Source organism: Oncorhynchus gorbuscha, linkage group LG02, assembly GCF_021184085.1.
Source record: "Oncorhynchus gorbuscha isolate QuinsamMale2020 ecotype Even-year linkage group LG02, OgorEven_v1.0, whole genome shotgun sequence".
Lineage (NCBI taxonomy): Eukaryota > Metazoa > Chordata > Actinopteri > Salmoniformes > Salmonidae > Oncorhynchus > Oncorhynchus gorbuscha.
This window is the reverse complement of record NC_060174.1, coordinates 25,020,053-25,043,169: the sequence shown is the minus strand read 5'-3', so window position 1 is coordinate 25,043,169 and position 23,117 is coordinate 25,020,053. Positions and strand designations below refer to the sequence as shown.

Below are 23,117 nucleotides of genomic sequence, written 5' to 3'. Positions count from 1 at the left end.
TCTGATTATATTATCCTTCTCAAGAACATTCTGACTGAAACGCTTCAGGTGGTTGTAGAAAGGAAAGGGTTAACACTGAAACAGAAAAATATCCAATCAGAATTTTTATTTGTTGGTCTCTGGGGAGATAAATCTAGCTAGCTATGTCAGCCATTGGCTAGGCCCTCAGAGGCTAGATAGAAGGCATCTGCCATTTAACTGTATTTGGGTATAATTTAGGAGTAACAGTGGAATCAACCAATCACATTTTGACTTGGGTGGGACGGTTCGTACAAAAACGTATGGAAACTTCCAGCTTCTTGAAGGAGGACAGGTCACTGCACAATAGCGAGCAGTAGTTTTCCCAAGGTTTACCTAGCTAGCTTTTGTTGTAAGCTTGTTAAAAGTGTGTAGCAGCTGCAGCATGTTATCGAAGAGGATGTTGTTGCTAAATTGTTACTCTGGCTTCGCCCTTTTCAAGATGAACTTTCAACAAGAAGTTATGTTTCAAATGATCATTGTCTGGTGAATGGAACAGTGTTTTTTTATTGCAGCTCGCTTGCTGTTGTTAGCTGTCTCTGAAAATAAATAAAATAAAATAAAATCAAAACAAATCAAATTTTATTTGTCACACATACACATGGTTAGCAGATATTAATGCGAGTGTAGCGAAATGCTTGTGCTTCTAGTTCCGACAATGCAGTAATAACCAACAAGTAATCTAGCTAACAATTCCAAAACTACTACCTTATAGACACAAGTGTAAGGGGATAAAGAATAAGTACATAAGATACATGAATGAGTGATGGTACAGAGCGGCATAGGCAAGATACAGTAGATGGTATTGAGTGCAGTATATATATATGAGATGAGTATTTAAACAAAGTGGCATAGTTAAAGTGGCTAGTGATACATCTATTACATAAGGATGCAGTAGATATAGAGTACAGTATATACGTATACATATGAGATTAATAATGTAGGGTATGTAAACATTATATTAGGTAGCACTGTTTAAAGTGGCTAGTGATATATTTTACATCATTTCCCATCCATTCCCATTATTAAAGTGGCTGGAGTTGAGTCAGTGTGTTGGCAGCAGCCACTCAATGTTAGTGGTGGCTGTTTAACAGTCTGATGGCCTTGAGATAGAAGCTGTTTTTCAGTCTCGCGGTCCCAGCTTTGATGCACCTGTACTGACCTCGCCTTCTGGATGATAGCGGGGTGAACAGGCAGTGGCTCCGGTGGTTGTTGTCCTTGATGATCTTTATGGCCTTCCTGTGACATCGGGTGGTGTAGGTGTCCTGGAGGGCAGGTAGTTTGCCCCCGGTGATGCGTTGTGCAGACCTCACTACCCTCTGGAGAGCCTTACGGTTGTGGGCGGAGCAGTTGCCGTACCAGGCGGTGATACAGCCCGACAGGATGTTCTCGATTGTGCATCTGTAGAAGTTTGTAAGTGCTTTTGGAGACAAGCCGAATTTCTTCAGCCTCCTGAGGTTGAAGAGGCGCTGCTGCGCCTGTGTGGGTGGACCAATTCAGTTTGTCTGTGATGTGTACACCGAGGAACTTAAAACATACTACCCTCTCCACTACTGTTCCATCGATGTGGATAGGGGGGTGTTCCCTCTGCTGTGTCCTGAAGTCCACAATCATCTCCTTAGTTTTGTTGACGTTGAGTGTGAGGTTATTTTCCTGACACCACACTCCGAGGGCCCTCGCCTCCTCCCTGTAGGCCGTCTCGTCGTTGTTGGTAATCAAGCCTACCACTGTTGTGTCGTCCGCAAACTTGATGATTGAGTTGGAGGCGTGCGTGGCCACGCAGTCGTGGGTGAACAGGGAGTACAGGAGAGGGCTCAGAACGCACCCTTGTGGGACCCAGTGTTGAGGATCAGCGGGGTGGAGATGTTGTTGCCTACCCTCACCACCTGGGGGTGGCCGGTCAAGAAGTCCAGTACCCAGTTGCACAGGGCGGGGTCGAGACCCAGGGTCTCGAGCTTGATGACGAGCTTGGAGGGCACTATGGTGTTAAATGCCGAGCTGTAGTCGATGAACAGCATTCTCATAGGTATTCCTCTTGTCCAGATGGGTTAGGGCAGTGTGCAGTGTGGTTGAGATTGCATCGTCTGTGGACCTATTTGGGCGGTAAGCAAATAACTTACAGTATGTGTGTGAAACATCGTTGCATTTAAACTTTAGATTGATCACTGGTTACTTTGTGTGATGAACATGATGAAAAGTAATAGTTATACAATTTGATTGAGAAATGCTTAGCCTAATGGTTGTGTTTTTGTATTCTTATAATTGGGACCTACTGGCTTATTATGTCTGAGTGAATGAGCTTCTTATCCTTTAACATCATGCCGTGTGAGACTGCTGTCTTTCTAGTGGCTCTATGTTTTTGGCTAATGGTGTTTCTGTATGCTACTGTACAATGTAGGCCTACAGTGTAAGCTACATGTGATAGCAGAGTTTGCTAAACAAATGACCCCCCGATACAAATCTTCATGATATCACGTAATCACGCGAATTAGTCCCAAAGGTTGCGTGTTCGAAACTCATCACAGACAACTTTAGCATTTTAGCTAATTAGCATCTTTGCAACTGCTTACTACTTTTTAGCTACTTTGCAACTACTTACATGTTAGCTAACCTTAACCCTAACCAAAACCTTAACCCTTAACCTTAACCCCAGCCTAGCTAATGTTAGCCACTTTGCAAATTTCTAACATATTGTATGAATTGCAATTCATAACATATCATATGAATTGTAATTCGTAACATATCATATAAATTGTAATTCGTAACATATCATATGAAATGGATTATATTATTATTATTATTAAATTAATACATATTATATACCATACCAAACGTAACAGATCATACTCCTGAGTGACGCAGCGGTCTAGGGCCCTGCAGCTCAGTGCAAGAGGTGTCACTATAGTCCCTTGTTCGAATCCAGGCTGTATCATATACGGCTGTGATTGGGAGTCCCATAGGGTGGTGAACAATTGGCCCGGCATCGTCTGGGTTTGGCCGGGGTAGGCCGTTGTAAATAAGAATATGTTCTTAACTGACTTGCCTAGTTAAATGAAGGTTAAAAAAATCATTATTATATATTTTTTAAAAATACTATTTTTAGTGTCCTGGTTTTAATTTTACTATGTTCCGTCTACCCCTGATTACAGGTTGCAGGCAAACAACGAGTTGAGAGCTGCTTGCTCTTGAGATGATATTCTGGTGAAACTAAGCTATGTTGCATGCATGTCAATATATTTGTGCTTTGCGATGTCGTAGGCCACTTTGTGCATGATTTCTCTATTGTACTACATAATTGATATGGTGTATAGTATACCTCCACTACACATCAATGACACACATCAATGGCAATTAAAAGTGAATATACGCAATGCCCACTGAAACAAAAGTTGGTATATGGCATATTATTTTTTTATTTTGTATTTGCTTATAGCCCACACTAACACTACCGATCATGAGCGAGTCACAATCACATCCTTTGATGTGTCATCGTTGTCACTTTTTGTGATAGTAATTTTTGAGTTTGGTACACTGAAGGCGTATGTCCAACAGTCACAGTTTGCCACTGCAAACTAAACCCTAGTAATTGCTATTTGGAGGTACTCTAAGCTCTCTATCCATCAAGCCAGACCCAAAGATGACTCTCTTCCAGCCTCCTATACACAGACTGCTATCATTAAGCAATAAAGCACGAGGGGGTGTGGTATGTGGCCAATATACCACGGCTAAGGGCTGTTCTTATGCACAATGCAACGCGGAGTGCCTGCATACAGACCTTAGCCGTGGTATATTGGCCATATATCACAAACCCCTGGGGTGCCTTATTGCTATTATAAACAAACTGGTTACCAACATAATTAGAGAAGTAAAAATAAACGTTTCGTCATACCCATGGTATACAATCTGATATACAATCAGCCAATGAGTATTCAGGGCTTGAACCACCCAGTTTATAATAAGACCCTACTCCTAGTAAGGCCTATAAAGAAGGTCATATGGACCTGTTTCTGGGGCTTACCTGGACATGGCGATCTCAGCCTTCTGCTTGGCGATGTCTGCAGCCTTCTCGGCCGCGTCCACAGCCCGGTCCACCTTCTCTCTGATCTTACTGGCTCTGAGGGGGATCAGGTTCTTTCTCTTGCCGCTCACCAGGACATTCTGCTTGTACTTGCCCTCCTCCTTGGTCCCGTCAGGGAAGGTGGTGCAGCCGTACCCGTGCCGCTTGTTTCCCACCCACTCCCCCTCATAGTGCAGGCCGTCCGAGCGCCGGCTCACGCCAAAGCCTGTGCGCTTGTCGTTCTTCCACTCACCGCAGTAGGTCTCTGTTGCCGTGGCGTCCACATCATCCTCGGCAGCGGCCAGTTCGGCCTCGCCTTCTCCCAGGCTGATGGTGGAGTTGACTGAGCTGACCGTGCTCATGCCCGCCTCGCTGCGGAACGAGCTCTGCTTGGAGCGCTGGCTGGCTAGAGAGCTCCTGGACTCGGACTTCCTCAGTTTGAGTCCACTGAGGATCGAGCGACCTCGGAACAGACCCTTCTTCTTGCCCTTCAGCAGCTCTGCCTCGCTGGGTGCCGTGAGCACGAAGCCCCCCCGCGACACGGCCGGACTGCCAGCAGAGCCCATCCCACCCACGCACGCCACGCCGGCCCGGTCCGGGAGCAGAGCCATCCCGTTACTGTGCTCCGAGCGCAAGGAGTTTATGGAGGTACGCAGCGGAGAGCGGATGACGGCTGCCATGCCGTACGGCACACTCTGCCGCAGGCCGTATCCCTGTCGCATCCCCCCCAGCCACTGGCCCTGGTACGTACCTGCAAAGAGAGAGACAAAGGTCACAATGCATACCAATATGATATAACAGCATATCAATAAATTATTCATTTTTATATTTCACAATACAACAACAACACTAGAGATAGAGATATGTGCCTAAGGGGGCTAATGAACATACTGCAGAGTCTAGCATGTGTAAATGCCTCTTTGTCTGTGTCGGGACTCAGCTGATGACATTACAGCCTACTACAGTAATACTCGCTGCCTGAACACACACTCTTCTCCTCCAGCATTGTCTGCATCTTACCTGAAACACTAAGTTCAAGTGCTTCAATTAGGGACTAAACCATGCAGTATTACCATAATAACAACAACCAAACATACTACTACTACTACCACTACTAATACCGCCAGTACCAACACTACTATACTAAGGATATCAAGTAAAAATACTGCATCCCAGGCTGTATCCCAGTCATCAATACATGTATGAGGGAAACTGTGGCGAGATAGTAAGTGAAGAGCACTCATAACATCTATCAGCATGTCCATCCCGTTATCTATCACTATATCCATCCCGTTACCTGTCAGCACTGTTATTTAGGGGTCATATTGCCAACAAAATAATGTAATGTTCTTTTCTATGAAATGTCCAGTATGGCAGCTGGTCATCATGTCGTCTGCCAACCTCTCTGATTGATCATGTCTCAGTGTGTTCCTATATAGAGGTAGCAAATGGACATTAGGTGCCTGAACAGCGTATCAAAGGACTGACCCTGACTGGCTAGGGTCAAAGGTGAGGCTCCACTGGGCACTGGATTCCATAATTCAATTCAGTGGTGCTATATTATGTCAAAGGTTTTCAGCCCGATTTTCAGCCCGATGCAATACATGACATATCTATAGGGATAGGTAGCATTGTTTCCTATTGTGAACTACACTCTAAGTCTATTTAGTCTGTGAATAGGTCCAATACTTGTTCAGTACACTGCCTTAGTAGTTTATATTTTAAAGATGCCGCAGGATTTTTACTCTCTTTTTCTCTATTTCCCATTCCAGTATAGGTCCATCTGTTGGATATCTCTGTAGTGCTGAAATCTAGGACAATTCACTGCATCTCTCTCTGTCTCTCTCTCACATGCATGCACGCACGCACGCACGCACGCACGCACGCACGCACGCACGCACGCACGCACGCACGCACGCACGCACGCACGCACGCACGCACGCACGCACACACACACACACACACACACACACACACACACACACACACACACACACACACACACACACACACAATCCTTGTGGGGACCAAACAATTGATTCCCATTCAAAATCATATTTCCCTAACCCTAACCTTAACCCCAAACCTAACCCCAAATCTCTTAACTCTAACCCCTAACCCCTAATCCTAATTGTAACACTAACCCTAATTGTAACCCTAACCCTAAACCTAAACACTAAGCCTAAAATAGTGTTTTTCTTTGTGGGGACAGACAAAATGTTTCCGTGTTTTACTATTCTTTTGAGGACTGCTGGACTAATTGCCCGATTTATAGGATCCATCCATGTACAAGTATTCATCTATCTTCCGTCCTTTCCATGCTGCCAATGACTGAGCAAACCCTCTGATGTAACAGCTCTTCTGCTCGGTGATTCATCGCAGCAAGCTTTCTAGAATTTGCTGCTTAATGTGGAATCAGCACACATACAGATGTAGGATCTTAATTGGATCACCCTGTTGCAGGAGAACTGTACCGAAAACTTGTGGTGTATTTGAGGTTTTAAAAGGCTTCTAAAGTTTGTAATTTTCACATTGACATTTCGGACTTGATTTTCCCTTATGAAAAATGTACCCTACATGTCCATGAATTATAATCCTCATAATAATTAGTATTTCCTCTTGCTGCATGATTATTTTCCTGCTGTAGCAAACTGGATCAAATTTAGATCCTACATCTGTGTAGGCCCATATAAGGATGCACACACACACACGCACGCGCGCACACACACACACATACACTCTCCCCTTTCCTCTCTGCCTTCATTGCTATCTTTGGGCTGGCGTGTCAGTGAAATGCATAAGGTTGGATGGCTCAATGAGGCAACAGCAGAGAGAGTGTGGGATATCCCCACCCCCACAGCAACACACTGCTGCTGCTACTTCTACTGCTGCTACTGCTGCTACTTCTACTGCTGCTACTGCTGCTACTCCTACTGCTGCTACTTCTACTGCTGCTACTGCTGCTACTTCTACTGCTGCTACTTCTACTGCTGATACTGCTGCTACTTCTACTACTGCTACTTCTACTGCTGCTACTTTTACTGCTGCTACTACTTCAACTGCTGCTACTGCTTCTACTTCTGCTGCTACTGCTGCTGCTACTTCTACTGCTGCTACTTCTACTGCTGCTACTGATGCTACTTCTACTGCTGCTACCACAGTAGGATGGAAACCTACTGAAACCTACTACTCTTCAAAACAGGCCTGGCAGTCTGGGTGGGCATTGAATATTTCTGTGCGTTTGAGTGTGTGCGGGGGGGGGTGAAATAGGTAGACAGAGAAGAGAGAAAGAGGGAGAGGGCAAGACTAAGACCAAGCTCTAACATATCTCTCATGTGGAGGTATTAATCATTGTCATACCTCCCCCCGTTCCACATACGTCTGACCGTCACAGAGACAGCTGGCCGACATCTGGGCACACCCGCCCGATCCTATCAGTCAACAGCTGTGTGCCTTATGATGGATCAAACACAGGCCCCAACTGATAGGATTACACTGATATTCCCATAGACAGGCAGACAGACAGACAGACAGACAGACAGACAGACAGGCAGGCAGGCAGACAGACAGACAGACAGACAGACAGACAGACAGACAGACAGACAGACAGACAGGCAGGCAGGCACAGACAGACAGACAGACAGACAGACAGGCAGGCAGGCAGGCAGGCAGGCAGGCAGGCAGGCAGGCAGGGCAGGCAGGCAGGCAGGCAGGCAGGCAGGCAGGGCAGGCAGGGCAGGCAGGCAGGCAGGCAGGCAGGCAGGCAGGCAGGCAGGCAGGCAGGCAGGCAGGCAGGCAGGCAGGCAGGCAGGCAGGCAGGCAGGCAGGCAGACAGACAGGCAGGCAGACAGACAGGCACAGACAGGCACAGACAGACAGACAGACAGGCACAGACAGGCACAGGCACAGACAGACAGACAGACAGACAGACAGACAGACAGACAGACAGACAGACAGACAGACAGACAGACAGACAGACAGACAGACAGACAGACAGACAGACAGACAGACAGACAGACAGACAGACAGACAGACAGACAGAGAGAGAGAGAGAGAGAGAGAGAGAGAGAGAGAGAGAGAGAGAGAGAGAGAGAGAGAGAGAGAGAGAGAGAGCATGAGAATTAGCTAGGGCCTTCCAGCATTGCTCTGGCACATCTATCTATCTAGGATCACTTCCTGTTTTCCAGCTCTTGATTTAATTTGATTTCATTGATCCCAGCACAGACACTCCAGAGATAGAGAGAGGGAGGGAGGAAGTATGAGTGCTTCTTCTGTCTGATTTTTTTATTTTAATTGTTAGCTTTTGCGACACAGCTGAAATAAGGTCCAGACTGAAATGACTTGGGTTATGTCTGGTTTCAACCGAGTCCATATACGCAGATAAGTGACTTATCCTCTCTTGACAGTTTGATTAGGTCCATTTTGGATCAGACCACATCATATTAAATTGTTATTATAGTTTGCAGACACATTAGCTAGAATCAGATCATAATGAAAGACTTGTGTGTACCCCCCCCCCCACACACACAAAAAAAAAAAGTCCCCGACCTGCAACAGCAGAACACTTCTCAGTGAAGGAGGTGAAGCTTTAAAAGAGTTGAGAGGGACGTCTCTCTCCCAGGAGAGAGCAGCGAACGTAAACTCTGATTCTTTGGCAATCCATTGACATAGCCATGGGATCATCATTTCACCATTACTTGTATCTCACTACAGCCATTAGTAAAGCATAGCTAGGCTAATGCCTGATGCAAGTTTGCACACATGAACATTAATTATGAGGCAAAATAAATACAATGCCACATCTAGCATAGAAAAATGCAGTAGTCTACCTGAATATACTTTTAACAAATATGTGTTAATTGAATTCAAAGTATCAAGTGCTCCTGAAATGTCAGTGACATTTTCCTTCTGGCTTAATTTTGACATTGACATAAAAATCCTGTCATTACACATGCCATGAATCATTCCACATCAAGCAAAACATATTATATGCTTACTTGAGTTGTGTCATCCTTGTGTAGCCTTATAGACTTTAGGAATGTTTTAATACGCTGCATCGTGACCCAAAGTGTAGGCCTATTGTCATTGGAGCTCTCCAAGGTGCTGAAATGATAGAATTCTCTCTGTGGGGGTGGATGGATGCACGTTCATCATTGGTTTGCCTGAACAGTTTCCCACGCTTGTATGTGCGCTTACAGCTCTAACAGGAAGTCGGAAAGCCTATTTCAATTCAGATCGACGCTAGTTTCATCAGTTAATTTGGCTGTGGTAGAAAACTCCGCGTCGTGGAGGCATCTCTAAGTCGTGTTAATAATCAGTGAGGCAAGCATATTATTCAATTTCCCCACAGCTATGAAAACATCTAGGATTCTGAAAATATATTTTAATTCACAACGTGTCACATGCTGCCGGCGTTCAGATTCGGCCTGGTATGTGATGCATGTAGCCTGACTACAATAATCCTCTGTCGTTTATTTGCGTATTGGTTTTCTATGGACTATACAACTCAGATGTTAAAACGAATCCGGTGGAGGTTTTCCGCCGAAGGGCTGCGAGATGGGTTTTGCAACAGCAGTACAGGGGACAGCATGGAAATGGTTAAACGTGGAAAGATCAAAGACGCGAAAACATCAGAGAAACTCTGATTAGATCACGCGCCAACCAACCCCCTGTCTGAATTCATGATAGTTATGTGTTCTTCTGTTTCTAGATTAAACTTGTCTGTTGTATATTCACTCCAACAGAGATGGCGCGTCTTTTTCAAAGTTTAGGCCTACTAAATCTGTAATCAAATGATGAATCTCATTTTGATATTTTAGGCCGCATTGTGAGTTAAATTCATGACAGAGGAAATTGAATTTATGAATTATATATGAATTATTCATATTTTACAAAGTCAGCACTTGCACTTCAGACTTGTATGTTTGTGTGTGAGAGAGAGAGTGAGAGAGACAGACAGAGAGAGAGAGTGAGAGAGACAGACAGAGAATCTGGTGATGGTTATGCTTAGGCAAACAAACTATGAAGGAAAATAGAAATTGTGCATTTTGCCCATCTACCAGGTACATTTTTTAGTATTTAAAAAAATGATTTTATTATTTTAATTAAAATGTATAAATATTGAAACAAAATGGCATTACACATCTCACTATTAATATCCCCACTATTATGGGGTTTTGATGTAAGGTCCCTCTTTTCATTATTGCGCCAAATCATGTCCAAATCATCCTAATGTATCACAAAACGGCCTGTTTAACTCAATGAAGTTATTTATAGATGATTTGGACATGATTTGGAAAATGCTAATTTAGGTACCATTGACTTGCAACACACACCTTAAATTTGACTGCTTTATTAAAAACTGATTTCAAATTCTCTCTAAACAATTGGATTATTTATCTTTAGGCTCTCCTAATTGTACACTATATGACCAGAAGTATGTGGACACCTGCTTGTTGAACACTATTCCATCATTCCAAAATCATGGGCATTAATATGGAGTTGGTCCCCCCTTTGCTGCTATAATGGCCTCCACTCTTCTGGGAAGGCTTTTCACTAGATGTTGGAACATTGCTGCTGGGACTTGCTTCCATTCAGCCACAAGAGCATTAGTGAGGTCAGGCACTGATGTTGGGCGATCAGACCTGGCTCGCCGTCTGAGTTCCAATTGATCCCGAAGGTGTTCGAAGGGGTTGAGGTCAGGGCTCTGTGCAGGCCAGTCAAGTTCTTCCACACCGATCTCGACAAACCATTTCTGTATGGACCTTGCTTTATGCATGGGGTGCTTTCCTGCTGAAACAGGAAAGCACCTTCCCCCAAACTGTTGCCACAAAATTGGAAGCACAGAATCATCTAGAATGTAATTGAATACTGAAGCGTTAAGTTTGCCCTTCACTAGAACTATGGTGCATAGGTTTAACCATGAAAAACAGCCACAGACCATTATTCCTCCTCCACCAAACTTTACAGTTGTCCTGGCATCCGCTAAACCCAGATTAGTCTGTCGGACTGCCAGGTGGTGAAGCGTGATTTATCACTCCAGAAAACGTGTTTCCACTGCTCCAAAATCCAATGGCGGCAAGCTTTACACCACTGGAAACCCATTTCATGAAGCTCCCGGAAAAAAACAGTTATTGTGCTGACGTAGCTTCCAGAGGGAGTTTGGAACTCTGGAGTGAGTGTTGCAACCGAGGATAGGCAATTTTTATGGGCTATGCGCCTCAGCACTCGATAGACCCGTTCTGTGAGATTATGTGGCCTACCACTTCATGGCTGAGCAGTTGTGGCTCCTAGATGTTTCCTCTTCACAATTACAGCACTTACAGTTGATCGGGGCAGAAATTTGATGAACTGACTTGTTGGAAAGGTGCCACTTAATGGTTCTACTGCCTATGTTTGTCTATGGAGAGTGCATGGTTGTGTGCTCGATTTTATACACCTATCAGCAACGGGTGTGGCTGAAATAGCGAATCCACTAATTTGTTGGGGTGTCTACATACTTTCGCATGTATAGTGTATATATATATATAGAGTTTATAGAGATAACTTAATTCAATTATATATAGAACCATTTCTAAATGACAAAATGTTCGACCAATTTACCTCGTTTTGTTGTTGAACTCACTTAAAACATTTAGATCAGACAGATTACAGTTTTAGTTGAGCAAGAGTAGTGGCAGCCAGGGAAAGAGTTTGGAAAAGTTTTTGTGACATAAAGTGGTTTCTGGCTAGAACAGACACGGACAGACTGCAATCCAGAACAGAATACAGCGAGCAAAACTGTTGCAAAAACGTCAACATTCAAAATGAGCTGCAGTTAAAAGCTAAATCTCTCAGTAAGCTTAAATCGACTACGGATGTTATCCGGGATTTGGTTTTGAGCTTTTTCTGTCACAGAGAGGTGATGGTGTGCCCCTGTCTTAGATTTTTCCATTTAAGGATTATTAACACATAGAAACATCAGACTATTGATTTATCATTTGAACGCTAATTCTCCCAAAATTGCCCTGTACATCTCAAAATTGATTTACATCGTGGTCATAATTTTGAATAACTGAGCATGCTATTTATTTGGCCTCATAACATAATCTGGTTCAACAGCAACAAGATATGTTCTTTAATAACTACGGTAACACACCATGCAGGATGATATAACAACAAACCGTAGACCCCTCCACATCTGTACATGGTTCAAACCACTTCTTAACAACCATGTTGGTATGTAGGTCAGGGATCACATTATAAAGACTACTGTACTGTAAGGTTGAACAGGTTGACTCATATCCAGATAGACAACTGTCAGGGCAGTTTCCTGTAGCTTTCAGTTTTGTGAGTGTGTTTTACTCCCAATCACATAGTGTGTGATAATCAGCAATCACTTTGATCATTATCATGTGACTGATGGTGTACAATGGAGCGTCAACAACCATCAGAAACACTTGTAAATTAGCTACATGACAATTATTAACACAGACTGTTGAAGTGTTCTCCATAGATACCTTGGATGGGTCCCTTATTCCATGGCCATTGGCAGTATAGAATGTCTGACTCCATCTGAGGGGTAAGACATTGGAAAGACAATGCTACTTTAACCTCTCTGTAGCTTTGACTCCTCCCTCCTCTCTGTCACTGTCTACTGTGATTGTGATTAAGCAGCCAGATTAGTGCCCAAATAAGTAAACCCCATTAGCAAAATCAACCAGCCAATCAGAGCAAGGAACACTGACTCCCCTGTGACACGCTGACTTGCTGCGTGTCTGTGCGTTTCCACAGCAACTTACTGTACAGAGACAAGAGGCAGTGAGGCACGAGGGAGACAGAAAAACAACTGCTCAGAGCATAGATCCTTTTCCTCCTTTCAGTTGTGGTTTGATAAGGTTATGCAACATATGTGATCACAGATCGGGGGTAGAATGCAAGACTATTTCTTATTTACGATGATGGATGTTGTAATCAGCTGATTAACGTTGTTGTTTGGCAAAAAATGCTGTAGCTTACAGACACGAGGAGTATACTGGTGTCTTTTAAAGACACTGACTGATTTATAGACACAGTGAAGTGTTACATAATGAATACTGACTGTAGATATCAAGTATCTGAGTGTCTCTCATATGACAATAATCAACTATTCCTCATTCTCATACATCTTTATCTACCAGTTTATCTTCTCCAAATCCATTTCTCTCTATTACATCTCATACTCATTTCATTATAACAAAGCCTCACAGGCCTAGTGCTCTTTTCAGAGTGGATACTGTAACTGTTATCATTGTGGATATAGTACTGTATCATATCTGTTCTGCATATTCTGTCCCCATTAGCCTGCTCTCTCTCCTCGTTCAGCCAGTGTTGGGTGGGCTGCTAGTTGGGTGCATGATTGTGTAAGGTGCTAGAGAGTTATATAAGCTTAACAATGGTGTTGCACCAGGAGGTTTCACCAGAATAATTCAAACTATTCTACAGACAGTTATGTCCTTTAACTGTGTGATTGTTTTAGTACCTTTGTTTTGTGATATGAAATGTTTTGATGAATATATCTGGATGGACCTGGAATCCACCTTAGGAGAGATGTAAGGACTTCCAGGCTCTCATCACTGTCATCTTCAAAGTGTGTAGAGCATTTATGGCCTTAGAACTAGATCTCTCCCAGCCCAGCCTGGTCTCATAGACTAGCCGTAACATAGTAAACGTAAATCAAATCAAATTGTATTTGTCACATGCCTCAAATACAACAACCTTATCATGAAATGTTTACTTACAAGCCCTTAGCCAACAATGCAGTTCAAGAAATATAGTTAATCAAATATTTACTATATAAATTAAAGTTAAGAAAAATGTATCAATCAAACAGTAACACAATAAATGTACATAACAATAACGAAGCTATATATAGAGAGTACCAGTACTGAGTAAATGTGCGGGTGTACAGGTTAGTCGAGGTCATTTGTAAAGTGACTATGCATTGATAATAAACAGCAAATAGCATCAGTGTAAAAACAAATGGGGGGGGAGGGGTCAATGTAAATAGTCAGGGAGGATTAATTGTTCAGCAGTCTTATGACTTGATGTTAGAAGCTGTTAAGGAGAAGTTTGGTCCTAGACTTGGCACTCCAGTACCACTTTCCATATGGTAGCAAAGTCTATGACTTGGGTGACTGGAGTCTTTGACAATTTTTTGGGCCTTCCTCTGACCGCCTAGTATATAGGTCCTGGATGTCAGGAAGCTTGGCCCCAGTGATGTACTGGGCCATACTACCCTCTGTAGCGACTTACAGTCAAATACCTAGCAGTTACCATACCAGGCGGTGATGCAACCGGTCAGGATGCTCTCGATGGTGCAGCTGTAGAACTTTTTGAGGATATGGGTACCCATGCAAATTCTTTTCCGTCTCCTGGGGGGGAAAGATGTTGTTGTGTTCTCTTCATGACTGTCTTGGTATGTTTGGACCATGAAAGTTTGTCGGTGATGTGGACATCAAGGAACTTGAAACTCTCGACTCCTCCACTTCAGTCCCGTCGATGTTAATGGGGAACTGTTGGCCCTCCTTTTCCACTGAGACCAACAAATTAGTATGATATGTTACACTTGGTATGGTTACAAAAAATGAATGTAGGTTTGTTGGTTGCGGTGGACGAAAGTCGAGCAACTCAAAGATTGTGAGTTCTTTGAGACAACTTTAGCATTATAAATTGTAACATATCATATGAAATGGGTGATGGACACAAACAAATGAATACATACCATATGAAACGTAACATATCATACTAAATGGAACGTCTGGGATTTACGTACAGAAGGATACAAAATGCTCTGAGACCAGGTTGCCCAGCCAGATTTACCATGAGTTTCTCTGTCTGGTTATGGGAACTTCACCCTGACTGCTTATTTCCTATTCATGGCTGTACAGGTAATCTGGAATATCTCTTTCTCTCTCTCCGACTGCATGCAGAGTCCGGAAGGCCTTAGTTTGGGCCTCTAAATGTATCTCCCATTGCAGCTCGAGCAGTGGAACTGCTTACTTAAATGACAGATGGACAGAGAAAGAGAGCTTAGTTTCTGAGTAACAGGAGAATAATGAAGCAGGAGACAGTTCAATTTTGTGTGTGTTTGTGTGTGTGTTGATGCCTTACACAGAGGGTACTACTCAGCCATAACATGACTCAGTCTGAGTCTGGGTCTTACCTCCATCAGAGTAGGTCTCCGTACCGTATCCGTCCTGAAGACCGTTGTTCCAGGTTCCCTCGTACTTCCCGCTGGTGCCGGTGCTCTCCCTGAGGCCGTAGCGTCCCTTAAATCCACTTGTCCACTCCCCCTTGTACACCCACTTGCCCTTGTTCTCAACCCCAATCCCATGGCGCTTGCCTTGCGCCCAGGTGCCCTGGTAGGTGTTCCCACTGGGCCAGGTGTACACCCCCACCACCTCAAAACCATGGCTCCAGGACCCTGAGTACTCGCCTTGGCCCTTCGGCCCAGTGCAGATGCCATGGCCGTGGGCTTTGCCTTCCTGCCACCCGCCACAGTATGACCCCCCATCATCAAAGTTGAACCTGCCCCCAGTGGACATGCATGAAATAGGTTTTGGCAAATCCCCCAAATCTCAAAAAAAGAAAAAACACAGTTGGGGTCGGAGTTGGTGATGATGAGGTGTGAGGGGGAGGAAGACACACATACAAATCCCCTGGGTTGACTTAAAGAAGAAAAAGAAAAATAGCCCCCAGAGTGTAGGGTCCCTCCTGTGAGGCCGGAGCAGCGTGAGCCTCTTCAGACCATTATCCTGGAGCTGTGGTTCACTGTCACTCCCAGTCCAATCTCCTACAGCCGCAGCTCACAAATGGGAAAAGGCCTATGCCAGCCATGTGACTTCCCTGCTGACACAGATGCAGAAAACCCTCCTTCTCCAGGTTTTGGGTTCTTTCCCCCTCCCTCCACACAGGGCCCCACCGCCGGCACTCTCCCAGCCACTCTTTAGCGCTCCCTGGCAGCTGAGCACCACCAGGCTCCACCTAGAAACCCCAGGTAACACAGCTAACAGTCAGCCGCTGGCCAGATCCGACACCATTTCCAGCTTTACAGATCCATCACTTCTGGCTGGCTCAGCTTGTCGTCTGTACCCAACCCACCCAACATGCTCCTGCCGCACAGTGCAATACAGAAACAGAGAGAGAGAAAGAAAAAAAGAGGGATTCAGCTTGTTTCTCTCCTGATGCCTCTGCTAGTGAACAGCAATGCAGTCTCTTCCCATATGCACACATACATACGTACACTCTCACCAACAGCAAGTGCGCACACGGACCATGAAAAAAAAACAAGTGATCTGATTATTTTCCTCCTTTCTTTTCCCTTTCCCTCTCTCTTTTTTCATCCACGTCCTTAAGTGGTTGAGCGATGCTGATGCTTTTATTCTTGTTCCCTTTCTTGTGAGAAATCCAGATTTATCTCTGCTTTTCCTCCTCTTAATGCGCCATGCTCTTAATTGTTATGTATCACTATCTGCCTTTTCGGTTGTTGTCTTATTCCCCACTTCTCTCCTTATGGTTGGGTCTCTCTCTCTCTCTCTCTCTCTCTCTCTCTTTCTCTCTCTCCCTCTCTCTGGTGTCTCTCAAATCTGCTCATTAGAGGAGGACTGTTCCAATGCAGCCAACACCCCCTCCCCCTCACATGCATGCTCCTGTTTTTAAAGAGACAGAGGCAGCATAACATCCAAGCCTCTCTCCTCTCTCTTTTGCAGCCCTGAAGAGCAGAGATTGCTTTTCTATTTGCATGCCTTAGCCCTTTCACCTCTCCATCGCTGGTCTGTGCATAAAAACATATTTAATCATTATGTAAGATAATTATATGGTAATAGATAGAGACTGGTCAATCTGTTTATTAGATATTATTTACCAGAGTTCTGTTGAATCATTATGTTAGGTAATCTTCCATAAACACTCTTAATACTGTAATAATAATAATGTGATGCACATTAGTTTGACATGATATCAGAGGAATAACATTGACATACCTAACTTAAATGATTTACATTTTAACATCCAAAGTTAAGACATTATTGAAAGATACAGATGAAGAGGATGCTGAGTTAAACATCTCTATGTTATGACAAGGTGAAGATGACAAGGTCATAGTGACAAGGTCATAGTGACAAGGGCATAGTGACAAGGTCATGTTCTCCTTTTCAAAATGGCGCTGTAATGGATAGCAGCCGTTTTACGGGCTCCTGACCAATTCTGCTATTTTGTGTGCTTTTTTGCACTGATCAAATATTTTGTACATAATGTTTCTGCCAATGTTTCCTATGACCAAAATAGCTTTTGGACATCAGAACAGCAATCACTAACCTCGATTTAGATGAAAAAAGGCACAGGGTGAACCCAAAGTGCAAAATATAAAGTACTCAGGAAATAGTAGGAGAGATTCCTCTCAGGAAAACAAGTAACATTTGCAATGACCAACAAAGACAAAAGGCAGAGGGAGTATATATACACTGTGATAGAGTGGGGATTGGAACCAGGAGTGTGTGATGATGACGAGACAAGTCTGGGGATGATGATTGAAGGGCGTTTACCAGCAGTTGGTTCGGCAGCAGCTAGAAGGCCAGGCGACCCCGAACGCCAGAGCTGGACAGGAGGGGGAGCCAAGTGAAGGTTGGTGTGACACATGTCACCTGTGAAACTAGAGGCGAAAAAAACTCTAAATCACCTTTACTCCACATACATAAATGCATACAAAGATCGCCCTCCATTTGGCAAATCTGACCATAATGCTATCCTCATGATTCTTGCATACAAGCAAAAACTCAAACAGGATGTTCCAGTGGAAGTGGTCCGAAGAAGTGGATGCTAAGCTACAGGACTGTATCGCTAGCACAGACTGGAATATGTTCTGGGATTCACCCTTGAAAAGTTTACCACATCAGTCACTAGCTTCATTAATAAGTGCATCAACGATGTTGTCCCCACAGTGACAGTACGTACATATCCCAACCAGAAATCATGGATTACAGGCAACATCCACACTGAACTAAAGGCTAGAACTGCCGCTTTTAAGGAGCGGGACACTTATCCGGATGCTTATAAAAAAATACCACTATGTCCTCTGATGAACCATCAAACAGGCAGTGTCAATACAAGGCTAAGATCGAATCCTACTACACTGGCTCTGACACTCATCGAATGTGGCATGGCTTGAAAACTATTACAGATTACAAAGGGAAACACACCCACGGACTGCCCAGTGACGCGAGGCTACCAGATGAGCTAAATGCCTTCTATGCTCGCTTTGAGGTAAGCAACACTGAACCATGCATGAGAGCACCACCTGTTCCAGATGACTGTGTGCAAGACATTTGAACAGGTTGACATTCACAAGGCCGCAGGGCCAGACGGATTACCCGGAGGCGTACTCAGAGCATGTGCTGGCCAGCTGGCAAGTGTCTTCACTCACGTTTTCAACCTCTCCCTGACCCAGTGTGTAATACCTACATATTTCAAGTAGACCCCCATAGTCCCTGTGCCCAAGAATGCCAAGGTAACCTGTTTAAATGACTATCGTCCCGTAGGACTCACATCGGTAGCCATAACATACTTTGAAAAGCTGGTCATGGCTCACATCAACACCCTTTTCCCAGATACCCTGATCCCACTCCAATTCACATACTGCCCCAACAGATCCACAGATGACGCAATCGCTATTGCACTCCACACTGGCTTTTCCCACCTGGACAAGAGGAACACCTATGTGAGAATGCTGTTCATTGACTACAGCTCAGCATTCAACACCATAGTGCCCTCCAAGCTCATCACTAAGCTAAGGACCCTTGGACTGAACGCCTCCCTCTGCAACTGGATCCTGGACTTCCTGACGGACCACCTCCATGTGGTGAGGTTAGGCAACAACACATCCGCCACGCTGACCCTCAACACTGGGGCCCCTCAGAGGTGCACGCTTAGTCCCCTCTTGTACTTCCTATTCACCGACATCTGCGTGGCTGCACATGACTCCAGCACCATCATTAAGTTTGCTGATGACCCGACAGCGGTAGGTCTGATCCGTGACGACGATTAGACACCCTATAGAGAAGAGGTAGAGACCTGGCAGTCTGGTACCAGGACAACAACCGCTTCCTCAATGTCAGCAAGACAAAGGAACTGATCGTGGAATTCAAAAAATGGAGTGCCGAGCACGCCCCCATTCACATCAACAGGGCTGTAGTGGAACGGGAGCTTCAAGTTCCTTGTTGTCCACATCACTATGGACCTAACATGGTCCACACACCCCCCGCACAGTCGTGAAGAGGGCACAGCAGCGCTTCTTCCCCTTCAGGAGGCAGAAAATATTTGGCATGGGCCCTTGGATCCTCAAAAAGCATCACCGCTTGGTATGGCAAATGCACCACCCTTGACTGCAAAGTGCAACAGAGGCTTGGTGCGGACAGCCCAGTACATCGCTGGGACCGATCTCCCTGCCATCCAGGACCGCTATATCAGGCGGTATCAGAGGAAGGCCCGAAAAATTGCCAAAGACTCCAGCCACCCAAGCCATAAACTTTTCACTCTGCTACTGTCTGGCAAACGGTACCAGAGCATCGGCTCTCGGACCAACAGGCTCCAAGACCGCTTTTACCCCGAAGCCATAAGATTGCTAAATAGCCAGACTCCTAAATAGTAAATTAATGGTACCCAAACTATCTGCACTGACCCTATGCACATTCAGTAGACTATATATACAAACCATATACACACTCACTCATACACACTACATTGCCAAACAAAACCCACTCACATTCACATACACTACATATGCACACATACACAACACACACACGCAGACCGACACAACACAAATGCACAAACATACACATTATACACCCACACTTTTCCACTCATTATTTGCTGCTGCTACTCTGTTCTTTATTTTACTCCCCTAGTCACTACTCTGCCTTCATGTACATACAGTATATACCTCAAATACCTTGTACCTCTGCCCATTGATCTGGTACTGGTATTCCCTGTATACTGGATACTGTAGCTCCATTATTGTGTATTTTATTTTATTCCTCATGTTACTATTTCTTATTTATTTTTATACTCTGCATTATTGGGAAGGGCTCGTAACGGTAAAGTCTACACCAGTTGTATTTGGCCCATGTGCCAAAGAAAATTTGATTTGATTTTGACACATCTACCGCAATTATCTCGTATATATATATATATATATATATATATATATAGCCAAGTTATCGTTACTCATTGTGCATTTATTATTATTTATTTTATTATTACATGCTTTATTTTTCTATTATTTCTCTATTTTCTTTCTCTCTACATTGTTGAGAAGGGCCTGTAAGTAAGCATTTCACTGTTAGTCTACACCTGTTATTTACGAAGCATATGACAAATACAAATTTGATTTGATTCTAGTCTCTCTTCAGGTGCTCTCCCTATCACACGCTCAGCTGGCATGTTGTCGATGTGTTTATCCTGTCAATTACCTGGGATGAGATCAGACTGAGCTGAGCTGGGTATAAATAGAATGAGAGGACTGACACGCTAACCTCACCTCTCTCAGTGTTGTGGGTTGTGCGGTTCCTCTAGTCCAGTGGTTCTCAACCTTTTTTGGTTACTGTACCAATCACATTTTGCTCTGCCTGGAGTACTCCAGAAGTACCCTCTCATTCTTTCTACCAGTAGACCTACGGTTGTATGAGTTTTTTCAAGTACCCCGAGGATAGCCCAAGTATCCTGAGGGGTACACGTACCCCTGTTTCCGAACCAATGATCTAGTCTATACTCTGGACCCAGATAGGCAGTGTAGGCGGTATGGGACTCATTACTGGTCCCTCCCCGGAAAAATAGTGTTTTTGTACAGTAGGCCTCTTATCAAATCAATTGTGTGCCCTCTAGCTCACCTATCTCAGGTTCCCGCCTTCATTGGGTGAGTCCCAGCAGATATTATCTCACAATGGCTTCCAGGGCCCATAGGAGCAATTATGTCCTGACACCTTTGTCCTTAGAGCTCCAAAACACACACATACTCAAGTTACAACCCAGCAGCCAAAGTTATTGTCATACCTCCAGTACACCAAATCAGACACAATATCCAATAGGTTAACAGATGCCATTAGCAAAATGTGTGTGTGTGGGCCTGCTGTGGGGCTGTGAGGGAATTTGAGCAATTGGTCAAAGGCATGGAGTGCCTGTGGTTCGACTGAAGCCACACAGCTGATAGCTACTCTCAATGACCGAATGACAGTCACCATCCTCCATAGGGAAAACATACCATGCTGATTCATACTCATCCTCATCACCATCACCATCACCGAACATTCTCTCTGAAACATATCCGTGGACCTTCACAAAAACAGTCAACAGCAAAGAAAGGGTTCCCTATGTTGTTGTCAAGTGAAATAACAGCAAGGAGATGTAGACCAGAATTGAACAGAAACCTACTCTCTTGACCTGCCATCTGTTTAAAACGATTATCAAGTGCACATCTTAGTTGTTTATTTTATCTAACCTTCATTTAACTAAGCAAGCTAGTTCAGAACAAATTCTTATTTACAATGACGGCCTACCAAAAGGCAAAAGGCCTCCTGTGGGGACGGGGGCTGTGATTAAAAATACAAATATAGGACAAAACACACGTCACGACAAGAGAGACCACAACATTACGCAAAGAGAGACCTACGACAACAACACAGCATGGTAGCAACACAACATGACAACAACATGGTAGCAACACAATATGACAACAACATGGTAGCAACACAACATGGCAGCAGCACAACATAGCAGCAGGGCAAAACAGGGTAAAACCATTATTGGACACAGACAACAGCACAAAGGGCAAGAAGGGAGAGACAAATACAATACAATTGTTTTGGTCACATACACATGGTTAGCAAATGTTAATCTGGTGTAGCTAAATGCTTGTGCTTCTAGTTCCGACAATGGAGTAATATCTAACAAGTAATCTAAAAAAATCACAACAACTACTGTCACGCCCTGACTGTAGATTGCTTTGTATGTTTCTAATTTCAGTTTGGTCAGGGTGTGATGTGGGTGGGTATTCTATGTTTTATGTCTAGGTGTTGTGTTTCTATGTTTAGGCCTGGTATGGTTCCCAATCAGAGGCAGCTGGTTATCGTTGTCTCTGATTGAGAACCATACATAGGCAGCCAGTTTTCCCATTATGGGTGTGGGTAGTTGTTTCTGTTTTGTGTGTGCACCAGACAGAACTTATTCGGTTTCATTTCGTTCTCTTGTTGTTTTTGTCATTCAGTATTCTGTTCTATTAAATAATCACGAACACTTACCACGATGCGCTTTGGTCCTCACATTCTTCCACCTCCAACAGCCGTTACAACTATCTTATACACACAAATGTAAAGGGATGAATAAGAATATGTACATATAAATATACGGATGAGCGACGGCCGTTTGGCATTGGCAAAATGCAGTAGATGGTAAAGAACACAGTATATATATATGATATGAGTAATGTAGGACATGTAAACATTATTAAAGTGGCGTTATTTAAAATGACTAGTGACACCTTTATTAAGTCCATTTATTTAACTAGCCCGAGAGTTGAGTCTGTATGTTGGCAGCAGCCACTGTATGTTAGTGATGGCTGTTTAACAGTCTGATGGCCTTGCAGTTTTTCAGTCTCTCGGTCCCAGCTTTGATGCACCTGTACTGACCTCGCTTCTGGATGATAGTGGGGTGAACAGGCAGTGGCTCGGGTGGTTGTTGTCCTTGATGATATTTCTGGCAATCCTGTGACATTGGGTGTTGTTGGTGTCCTGGAGGGCAGGTAGTTTGCCTCCGGTGATGCGTTCGGCAGACCTCACTACCCTCTGGAGAGCCTTGCGATTGAGGGCAGTGCAGTTGAGTGAGTGTTTTAGGTGACAAGACAAATTTCTTCAGCCTCCTGAGGTTGAAGAGGCGCTGTTGCACCTTCTTCACCCCTCTCTCTGTGTGGGTGGACCATTTCAGTTTGTCCATGATGTGTACGCAGAGGAACTTAAAACCTTCCACCCTCTCC

The 23,117-nt window shown here is 44.2% G+C and overlaps 1 protein-coding gene across 1 annotated transcript in view; it reads right to left on the bottom strand.

Moving 5' to 3' along the window:
- The window catches only part of LOC123999571 (junctophilin-3-like), a 43,390-nt gene extending 26,727 nt beyond the window's left edge, over positions 1-16,663 (bottom strand). The window contains exons 1-2 of the mRNA XM_046305479.1: positions 15,258-16,663; positions 4,037-4,826 (exon numbers count right to left, since the gene is read on the bottom strand). Of these exons, the coding sequence (XP_046161435.1) occupies positions 4,037-4,826; positions 15,258-15,639 (1,172 nt within the window). The 5' untranslated portion in view covers positions 15,640-16,663. The remainder of the gene's footprint in view (positions 1-4,036; positions 4,827-15,257) is intronic.
- Positions 16,664-23,117: the final 6,454 nt, after the last annotated feature.